The 11,227-nt window shown below is 40.0% G+C and overlaps 1 protein-coding gene across 1 annotated transcript in view; it reads right to left on the bottom strand.

The window, feature by feature from the left end:
- Window positions 1-11,227, bottom strand: part of BPHL (biphenyl hydrolase like) — a 33,894-nt gene that overhangs the window by 979 nt on the left and 21,688 nt on the right. The window contains exons 4-6 of the mRNA XM_039521401.1: window positions 8,564-8,717; window positions 5,934-6,065; window positions 2,275-2,398 (exon numbers count right to left, since the gene is read on the bottom strand). Of these exons, the coding sequence (XP_039377335.1) occupies window positions 2,275-2,398; window positions 5,934-6,065; window positions 8,564-8,717 (410 nt within the window). The remainder of the gene's footprint in view (window positions 1-2,274; window positions 2,399-5,933; window positions 6,066-8,563; window positions 8,718-11,227) is intronic.

Raw genomic sequence — 11,227 nt, 5'->3', positions numbered from 1 at the left:
GCCTACAAATCTAAATGCCATCTCGGGGGGAAAACAAATTGGTGTTGGATCAGGGTCTAATGTGTTACATGAGCTGTAATTGTCAATCTCTGGGAAACTGTCTGTCAGCTACTTGCCAGCAGCCAGATACTTAGTTTCCACTAGCAGGTATAGAGGGTTAATGTTCCAGAGGTAGCATGAGATGTTACAACATCTCACTGATGCTTCCTATGAGGCAACACTGGAATAGAGTGTACAGTACTTGCCTTCAGGGAAAAGAGCAGCCTGATGGTCATGAGTTGAAGTGATCCCCTTTTTCAGAGGAGGGAGTAGCAATGCTGGAGTGGATGGAGGAGATTCATGGTGAGGGCAGCATGACACTAAGTGTGCCAGCTAAGTAACTAATGGGTTGGGCTGGGTATTTCCTAAATTTTGCTAACAGAGCAAACCTGTATAAATAGGGAAGCGTGTAAAGTAAACTCTAGCTTTCATTTTGACAGAGGTTAAACTAGCTAACTAAATAGAACTTCCCTGTTTTGCTTCATAAAAATGGCTTCTGTTTTCCTAACCCTACTCTACTGCTAGTCTGCACTGTCTGTTGGAAATAGTAATAAAATGGAGCTCTAGCTGACTGACCACAGCTAGGAAGAGAATTAAAAGCTGTATTCCACATGCTAAGAGGATGCATTTCCACAGTTTCTGGATGAGGTGAGCACTACTTCAAGATTTTGGGTAAAGGGGTTGAGAGTAACCTCTTTGGACATACTTGTAGTCTGTACAGTTTATTATGCCAAAAACACTGATGCACTTGAGCAAAATAGTTAACTGTAACTTCATGTATATTATGAGACCAGTGCCCAGTAGTAAAATCTCAGTAAATGTGTAGATAGACCGGCTATGACACTAGCATTCAGTGCTACTTGATATAACTAGGCTTCATGCTCCAGCCCTAGTATTTCAGTGCTTTGTTAGCTCTGCTGAAGGGGATAGCTATTAAATATCATATGGCACAAGGAGTGCAGTGGCAGAAATTCAGATGGGTGTAAGTGGTCTTAACTACACAGTTTCACTTTTAGATTAATAGATTCCAAGGTGAGAAGGCACCATAGTGTATAGCTCACAGGCCACAGACCTTTCCTAAAATTAATTCCTAGAACATGTATCCTTTTATTAAAAATAAAAAAAAATCAGTACTGATTTAAAAATTGCTAGTGATAGAGAACGCACCATAACCCCTGGAACACTAGTCCAGTGGTTAAGTACCCTCACTGTTAAAAATTTACACCTTTATTTCCAGTCTAAATTTGTCTTGCTTCAATGTCCAGCAACTGGATCATGTTATACCTTTCTCTGCTAGATTGAACATCCCACTATTAAATATTATTCCCTATATATGTACTTAGACTGTAATTAATTCACCCCTTAACCTTCTCTTTGAGCTCCTTGTCTATTTATCTTAAACATTTCACTATAAGGCATGTTTTCTAATCCTTTAATCATTCTTGTGGCTCTTCTCTGAACCCTCCAATTTATCAACATCCTTCTTGAACTATGGGTACTAGAACTGGACACAGTATTCCAGCAGCAGTTGCACCAGTGCCAAATACAGAAGTAAAATACTCTCTACTCCAATTCAAGATTCTCCTATTTATACACCCAAGGATAGCACTAGTCCTTTTGGCCATGGTGTTACATTGTGAACTCATTATCAGCTGATTATTCACTCCCAACTCTCTTTCAAAGTGACTGCTTCCCAGGATAGAGTCCCCATCTTGTAAGTATGACCTGCCTTCTTTGTTCCTAGATGTACACCTTTACATTTAGCCACATTAAAATAGGTATTGTTTGTGCCCAGACTGCTCTATATCAGTGACCCGTCCTCTTCATTATTTACCACTCCCCAAATCCTTGTGTCATTGCAAACTTTCAGTAGTGATTTTGTTCTCTTCCAGGTTATTGATAAAAATGTTCATAGCATAGGGCCAAGAACCAATCCCTGTGGGATGCACTAGAAATGCATTTGCTTGATGATGATGATGCCCCATTCTCAGACATTTTGAGACCTATCAGTTAGCCAGCTTTTAATCCTTTTAGCTCCTTAGTACTGTTTTTAAAAAGGAGTATAATGTAAAAAGGGTAGTCTGCACTGCTCTCAATGTACCATTCTGGGGATGCTTAAAAACAACTCTCAGTGTCTGAGAAATTCTGCCTAAAGATTTTCCATTTCCATATTGCGTGTTCACTTCTTCCCTTCCCAAAAGGTGCTTCAAAACTGCAGCTGAAGATATGACTCACCGTGACCCTTTGATGTGCTTGTGAAGATATTCAGCGTGAAACTGTGGTACCAAAGGGTCTTTCCCACCATGTATTATAAATGCTGGACACTTTATGTGAGGCAGTAAATGTTGACAAATGTTACCTGAAAAACACAGGTTAAGGTTATGCTCTTTATTTTAAAATATGAAAGATTAAAATGGAAAAAATAGTTAGAAACTAGGAACTTCTATTGTAGCTCTTACCACTAGCACTCATTGCCATGTACAATGTAGTCACCCTACCACAGAGGGATAAGCACGTGTCAAACTTACGCTCTCTAGCATCAGTACAAAAACGTCTCTTTCCCCAAAGATGAAATACATAATATACTTCTACTTCTGTGTGACGGGCTGTTGACTAATGAGCCATCAATACGTAGCAAAGCCAGTGCACGAAATATTTGTGGCACCCACTTTTCTAAACATTCTAACTGCAGGTAACTAGACAACGCATGGATTTCTTGGCTATAATTTATCTCTTCAGTCTCTGACGTCTGCCATCTCATGTTTATGCTACTGTTGGTTATTCTAGGTCAGGGATCGGCAACCTTTGGCACACGGCTCACCAGGGTAAGCACCCTGGAGGGACAGGCTGGTTTGTTTACCTGCTGCTTCTGCAGGTTTGACCAATCGCAGCTCCCACTAGCTGTAGTTTGCCACTCCAGGCCAATGGGGGTGGCAGATGTGCTAGTCACCGCTTCCCCTCAGCCCATGCCGCTTCCTGCAGCCCCCATTGTCCTGGAACAGTGAACCACAGCCAGTGGGAGTTGCGATCGGCCGAGCCTGCGGACATGACAGGTAAACAAACTGGCCTGCCAGGGTGCTTACCCTGGCGAGCCACGTGTTGAAGGTTGCTGATCCCTGTTCTAGGTTATCAAGCTGCAGGTTACCTGACAATTTTTATACCATAGGTTTAAAAAACTAAGTATATAAATATACAGTAATACCTACTCATAATGGACATTTCTCTTTGTAATAGGTGTACACCTAATATAGAATTAACCAAACCAGTCAAAGGTTTTTTCTGTACTTTCATTTAATGCAAGTATGAAAATGTGCATTCTGCTTCCCTTTTCCACACACCCACATTATGCTACCACACAGCAATACAGTTTATGCACTCTTTGGCCAGTTTTCCATTCTTGGCTTTGGCTCCTGCTTTCATGAGTGAGTTTCTGGGTAAATCAAGGAGGGGAGAAACTTTCATTTGATATTCTAGACCTTCTCAAACAATCTTTACTTTCAATTTGCAAAGCTTTCTTCACAGATATCGGCAGCCTGAGAACCCAGTTCAACTGTCTATACTCATGCTGTCCCAGCTCTCAAATCCCTCATTGCTAGTTTTAAATAATGCTGCCTTCCCCACCCCCATTGCCTTATTTTTTCAATTATTGCACAGTAATCCTTTTCACCTGGTGCTTTTCATTCCAAGGATCTTAAAGCAGTTTTTCAATGCTTAAGCATCAGAACAGCAAATATAGAAAGGTGAAGTCGCTTGCCCAAGGTTACACAAACAGGAAATAGACCCAACTGTCCTCTGTTTTAATCACCAGATTGTACTTCCTCCCTTAGCACAGTTGGTATGCTTTGCAGGAACATTCTTCAGTTTTGCGGCTCTAAGCCACTCGTGCAGCGTCTCCTTAAATGTTACCATCCTGAGTGAGTTTATAATTTATTTTTAGAGTTGCTTGTGCCATCAGCTTTCCTACCTATTCATGGCAAATAGTCTTGAGAAATGTTAAGAAACAGGCTGTGTTTGAGTACAAGTTTTCGCTATTCTACTTAAGTCATGTTCATGTATGATTTCCTTTCATTCAAACTGGAGTTAATCTAGTACTTGTATTTGTCCCTTTTCTTGATTTCATCCACTGGTACCTTGATGCATAACTGGCTCTCAGTAGAAAAGTAGCTAACTGCCTTGCACAGATGACCTAAAGTATCAGAGGGGTAGTTGTGTTAGTCTGGATCTGTAAAAAGCAACAGCGTCCTGTGGCACCCTATAGATTAACAGATGTATTGGAGCATGAGCTTTCGTGGGCGAATACTCACTTTGTCAGACGCACTAATGGAAATTTCCAGAGGCAGGTATAAATATGGAGGCCAGAATCAGTCTGGAGATAACGAGGTTAGTTTAATCAGGGAGGATGAGGCCCTCTTCTAGCAGTTGAGAAACTGCTTTCTGCAGTTTCTCCTCCCCTTGGTGTTCACACCTCAGCTGCCAGAAGAGGGCCTCATCCTCCCTGATTGAACTAACCTCATTATCTCCAGACTGATTCTGGCCTCCATATTTATACCTGCCTCTGGAAATTTCCATTACGTGCGTCTGATGAAGTGGGTATTTGCCCACAAAAGCTCATGCTCTAATATGTCTGTTAGTCTATAAGATGCCCCAGGATTCTTTGTTGCTTTTTACGGATGACCTAGTGTACACTGGATCAGATCATGCACAATGCTGATGGCTGAGTGCTGCCAACTATTGCGGACGTCAGAGGGAGCTGAGAATGCTCAGCACCTTCCAGTGCTTGGTCCAATTACAGCATCTAGGCAAGTCAACTAGTTGTTAAATGTTTCCAGGTGGTCTTTTTCCAGGGACACTTATTTCACAGGTGCTGAAAACTGTGGCCACTAAAGGCTGTGACTATGGCTGTCCACCAAGGTTTCACTGCATATATGTCCCAGACTTATGCTTACCCCTATCTAAGGGGGTGCTATTAAAAAAATGACAAGACTGGAATACAACTTGTTAAGATGCCTCCCTACTGGGAGAAATTATGGTATAAGCTGACTGGCGTCTCTCTTACAAGTCTGTCTCTGGATTTGAAGAAGTAAAATGTAAGGAAACACTTTCCTTGTAGTCATTTGATGCCTACTGTCTATTCAGAATCATTGTCAGATATTTACTATTTTGGTTAGAAGAGCTAAAGGAAAATGTACATAAGGGAATCTTGGGCTCTTTGCCTTGTGTGCACCATATGTACTGTATATATTTGCACTCAGCAATTTAAAAGCAAATTTGCTATGAATTAAAACAGAAAATTGCTGTTTAGCATTTAGGGTCCATCTTGTTGGCAAAGTTCTCTTTAGTAAAACTTTATTCCCAAAGATTTTTAAAAGTCAAGGTTAAAAATAACATGGCTGGTACTGAATTATAATGACTTATTTTAGATGCTGTATCTTTGGCTGTATTTTAACTATGCTTTGTTAAATCTGAACTACAAATCTTTGAAAACCAAACTTCCCTGCCCTGCTTTCAATACCTACTGCTACTTGTAGCCCAAAAAGCATTTGTTTTATGGTTTCTATCTCCTATCTCTAGAGTAGAAAATATTCCCTCATTGAAAGAATTGAAAATGAATCTGAGAAGAAACTCTCCAGCTACATCTATTTAAAAATATTTTAGTTAACCTAGGCGTGTGACAAAGCAAAGGCAGGGAAAATTGTCAGAACAATTTCCAAAAACTTTTTCCTCCTGTTAATCACTTAAATTCTGTGAAGTGTCTACTGTATTCACGAGCGTGAGTCAGCTGGTTAATAACACTGTGAGGTGTGTGCATCTAGTTCTTCCTTTACTGGCTACTAAGAGCAATGTTGAGATTTTTATCTGCAGCGTTTCTGCTGCTGCAATTGCAGGAATCTTACCATCTGGCATGTCAGCAAACTGAGATATTCCATCCACCCAGGCCTCACATGTTTTTGCAAAATATTCATGTCCATACATTTCTTCCATTCGTTTCCTGATCTTTTCACTCCATTTTGAAACATCTCTGATAGCTATGTAAAATGGCATTGAATACATTAAATCCTTTTCAATAAACAAATAGCATCCACATAAATATGCAAGTGTGCATTTTAAGAGCCAATTACAAATGTACATTTCAGATGCAAAATGCTGTTGGATAGTTTTTTAAAAAACCTCTCTGGAGGGAGAAAAAATAACAAATTTAATTTCAATGTCTGTATCAGAGTCCTTTCTGAGTTCAAGCTGCAAATTAATTGTTGCTACTATGTTTGCAAGGGGTGGACAAACATGCTCTCCCCCTGCACAGGGAGGAAGGAGAGCTTGCAACATGAGACACCAAAGCATGTACAGTCTCTTGGGTGGAGTTGGGGGGTGGGGGGGGGAAGGGGAAGAGTGTTTATCTACAGTCAAAGTTCAAATTATATCTATTTTTATAGGGAAAAAAAAAGTAGGGTATAAATGCCCTGCTCTAGGACAGCTTTTTGCTCTGGCCTCTGGATTGTAGCTGGCAGATGGTTATTCACCAGTGTTCAATGTCAGGAAGTCTTTACTAAGGCATTTCAGCAGGCTGACATCACGGTACATTTGCAACATTCTTAGAGGAAATCCAGGACCTGCGTACTCAATGAAGTCCTGCTGACTCACTGCATTTTATGCAAAGCTGTACAAATAATCTGGCATTCTACTTTACTCACCTGTTTGACAGGTTTAGAAATGTTGCATATCTCCAGCTGTCAATAATACCCATAAAGTAAATGTCCCCAAGAGTGACAACTATCTTACAGTCTTGCGCTAGAGAAGCAAAGACTAATACTGTCACAACAGAAAAGGAGCGAGAACTGAAAGTTCCTGAGTCACCAGACAGCAATGGCAATTGCTAACAGAGAGCTCTTAAAATGGCTTCTGATAGCGTGGGAAGGACTAAAGAGTTCAGTAAATAATATGAAATACAACCTGTTTGACCAATCACAAGACTGTAGTGACTAAAAGATGTTCTATAATAGCTGTTCACTGATTGTATGGGAAATGAGATTGGTCATCCCAGTCCACTTGTTACTGAACAGATGTCTCCTTCACAAAATCTACCATTTTATTTGCTGCTGTGGTTGGCAGTCTTAGTAAAGAAGCCAAAAATTGAGAGGGCCTGGAGACCAGATAACCCTTGTCCACCCATTCACACTTCTCTCTTTTTTATGTGTAAAAAAAAAAAAAGGGGGGGGGGGCATTTCTGAGCTCACTGGTGCCATTAGCTATTTTGCAGAGGAGTGCCAAATGGTCTCATCCTGCACCAGTTAAATCCATCATAATACCACCATTGAATTCAGTGGTGCAGGACTGAGCCCACAGATTTGAGATCAACAATATAAGAGACCATGTAAAAGACAGTGAAATAGTATTTATGCAGTTGTAATAGTGGCTAAATAATCAGAACTATGTTTCATACTGGAAACACAAGGCTTCTTATTGGTGCACAAGCGCTTTTGTTCTGATATAGTCCCTTCACTGCTCTCTTACTACCACTATGACAAATGATGTCCCTTTTCAACAAAAGGGCAGTATCTTCATTAACAGTAATTGTAAATAGGTATTTGACTTTCAAACGAAATGTAGAACTTATTATCTGAGAAGTACTTATTCATGTGAGCTCTTTGCTTAAGGCAAACAAACTGTGTACAGCCTTCTCTTTTCAACTTTTTTTGACAACCTAACTCCTTTTTTTCCAAAAATAACCATAGCTGTATTAGTAGGAAGAGATTTTTCTATATACCTGGAGAAATGTGCCCTTGATTCTAAACTAGGCTCTGTCTACTCATTGGACTTTGGTAATCAGAACCGCATCAAATTTGGATACAAAGCAAATTATGAATAATTTTCAATAAACAGCAATATGCAATTTCTAGAAGAAATAATTTCCCCTGACATTTCTCAGGTCACTGAAATCAGCTTTTTTTTCTTTTTTCTGCATGTTAAGTTTATTTCTTTAGGTTTTTCAGCCTTTTTTATTGTGCTAGAAAAATTGCAGTTAGCCAGAAATCAGAAATCCGGGGTCTCTTTACTTTACAAAGTGTTTTTTGTCAATAGAGCAAAGAATTTCAAGGGAATTAAAGTGTCATTTTTTCCTGCACATAAATGAACTTTGTCATTTTCTGATTGTGTATTCTGACCTTGGGGGGGGGGGGAGTTCTTGCTCATTATCTGCTAGAGTACTAGATATTACACACTTTTAAAGAGTTTTGCTGTTGTTCCTAAAGAAAGTTTTTTTCCTTATTCTGTCTGATTGCACCTAAGGTGTGTGGTGTGGGTTTTTTTTTTTGGGGGGGGGGAATGTCTCACTAAAATTTTTAATCTATTCCTGTATTTACTAAAATAGGGAATTTTGTGATCTGCATTATTTCGTTTAACTTGTTACATGTTTGTAATTACTTTAAAGGATCAATACAAAGATAACTGAAGAGACCTTAGTATGATACAGGAAGAGACTCAGTTATTTGTCATCAGACGTTTCTCCATTCACGCAATTAATACTTACCATTGTAAAGCTTCAGATCCTCCTGAGTAACAACAGCATTTGCTCCCCAAACAACTAACTTGTGGATGAGGGTTGGATATTTTGCAGCTGCTATCAGAGCTGTAATCCCACCATCACTCCATCCCAGCATAGAGAAGTTCTTAAACTTCAGTGCCTTGATTGGTGTGAGAAAATTACAGTAAAAATCATGGGCCTTCATTACTAAACGGTTGTATCTACCTACAGTCAAATGTTTCTTGAAAACAAATAACCTTGAGATTTTGGTTGAAGTTAGTTAAATTACAACTAACACACACAACTAAAAATACAAATACAGCCTCCTTTGTTGAATGGTGGAAGACTTAGGGACAAGTTCAAATATCTAGAAATTATATTTTCCCCCACTATGGTTTGGGCTATTTAATGAAGCAAAGGCTAATTATATTGACAGTAGATTTTACATTAAATCAGGCAGCACTTAAAAAAACTATATAAAGTAAAAGTGTGATGCTGCTAGGTTCTTGGATTGTCTTCCTGTAGATCTGAAGAATCTGTATGGCAGTGGGTGACTGCATCTTAGAAGAGACTGCGCCCTGGTCTACACTAAGATTTTACATCGGTATAGTACTTCTCTCGGGTGAGAAAAATCCACACACCTGAGAGAGGTAGCTGTACTGAGCTAGTCCCCAGTTTAGACAGCAGTAGACAGAGGGAAGAACAACTTCGTTACTGCCTCTCGGGGAATGGATTACCAATAGCAAGGGGATTGGCATAGGTAGTGTCTACACTGTAGCATTTTAAGTGTAGACAAGCCCTGAGAAGCAGTTACTAAAGAGTCTTAAAAAAATATAAAGGTTAATAAAATCTGGGAAAACAAGAGCTGGCTTGCTGACACTTGTTGTTAAATATCTATTGTGGGTTTTAGAGAGTGTACATCTGTGCGAGCTACCTACACTGGCCAAACTTTTTAAAAGCATCCACTAATTTAGAATGCTTCAAATTTTGGGTGTCCAACATGAAACAGCTAGGGTCTGATTTTATGAGGTGCTGAGCACTCCAAATACGAGCTAGGGTCAATGTAAGTAGCTGAGGGTGCATTTCACCACTGAAAACTAGGCTTAGAGGGTTCAAGTTTTTAAAAGTAACCACAAGTTAGCTCCTGCAGATGTGGTCACCCAAAATCTGAGTACTTCAATATCTAAGCAGTTTGGTACAAATCCACCTTTTTGTGTGCTTAGAGGCATGGTTTTGGCATGTGTTAAATGTGAAGCTGGATTGAAGCTACTTGGAAAACTTGATCTGAAATAACCAAGAACAGGTCAAATAGCAGTATACTTTAAATACTACTTCATGATGAGTTTCAATTAAAAATGTTTATGTTGAAATGACTGCCTTCTCCTAAGGGTACGTCTTCACTACCCGCCGTATCGGCGGGTAGCAATCGATTTCTCGGGGATTGATATATCGCGTCTCATCTAGACGCGATATATCGATCCCCGAACGCGCTCATGTCGACTCCGTAACTCCACCAACGCGAACGGCGGTAGCGGAGTCGACATGGGGAGCCGCGGACGTCGATCCCGCGCCGTGAGGATGGTAAGTAATTCGATATCAGATACTTTGACTTCAGCTACGTTATTCACATAGCTGAAGTTGCGTATTTTATATCGATTTTTCCCCATAGTGTAGACCTGCCCTAAGGGAGCAAGATTGTATCCCAAAAATACCTTAATTCATCCTTTGTACTCCCCCCTAGGACTTGGTAGATTCTAGGTCACATTCTCTGCTGCACCAAGATCCACTAACAGCAGGAGGAGGGTGAGAGGGTGGCGGGGACAATCAGGGAGCCAGTTATGGCTCCCTGTTTCTGTAGGCTATCTTGTGCTGGCTCTGGTCCTGTAGTATGACTGCATTTCACTTAAAATTACCTCTGTCCAGGGCCCCATACGTAGTATGGCCATGTACGGTATGACATTAAAACAATCTACAATTAAGTTGCTATATAGCATAAGCTTTCATTTGAGTCAAATGTAAATCAACACAAGGGAGTCTGCAGTCAGCCTGAAACAATAATTCAGAGACGTGTGAACTAATCCCATTTGGCTCAATGGGATGTTAAAATTGAAGTATCAGAAGGTTTTAAATATCAATATTAACAATCTCACTGCTGAAAATTTTAGGTGCAATGCTAATGTGCTCATTGGTCTTTGTTGGATGTAGTGGTAGGCATTGGAGCAGGATGCAGTGAAGCAGGCTTAAAATGTTCTTTTTCCATATTAAATTCTGCTAGTAGTGTTTATAAAGAGGTTTTTATTTCAAAAAGGGATCTAATTCAGATGGTAGATGGTAATATAAAGTACTGACACCTGTCTTAAGCTGTTATTGTTTCTTCAGAATCTCAACTTTCATTTTATTAAGAAAAACTTATAGCAGTGAGTTGAGAAGAAAATTTCAAAAAATATGAACCAAGTCTAACAGAGACAGATTCTAGAGGTTTAGTCTACACTACAAAGTTTTGCCAGCCTAACTATAACAGCTAGGAGTGTGGACAAATATCACAACCCCTAGCTCACAAATCTATGGGTATGGCTACACTGGCGATTTGCAGCGCTGGAAAGCCTCCACCAGCGCTGCAATTAGTAAGTGGCCACACCTGCAGGGCACTTCCAGCGCTGCAACTCCCTG

This window comes from Mauremys reevesii, linkage group 2 (assembly GCF_016161935.1).
Source record: "Mauremys reevesii isolate NIE-2019 linkage group 2, ASM1616193v1, whole genome shotgun sequence".
Taxonomy (NCBI): domain Eukaryota; kingdom Metazoa; phylum Chordata; order Testudines; family Geoemydidae; genus Mauremys; species Mauremys reevesii.
The sequence above is the reverse complement of the archived record's forward strand: the minus strand, read 5'-3'. Positions and strand labels throughout refer to the sequence as shown.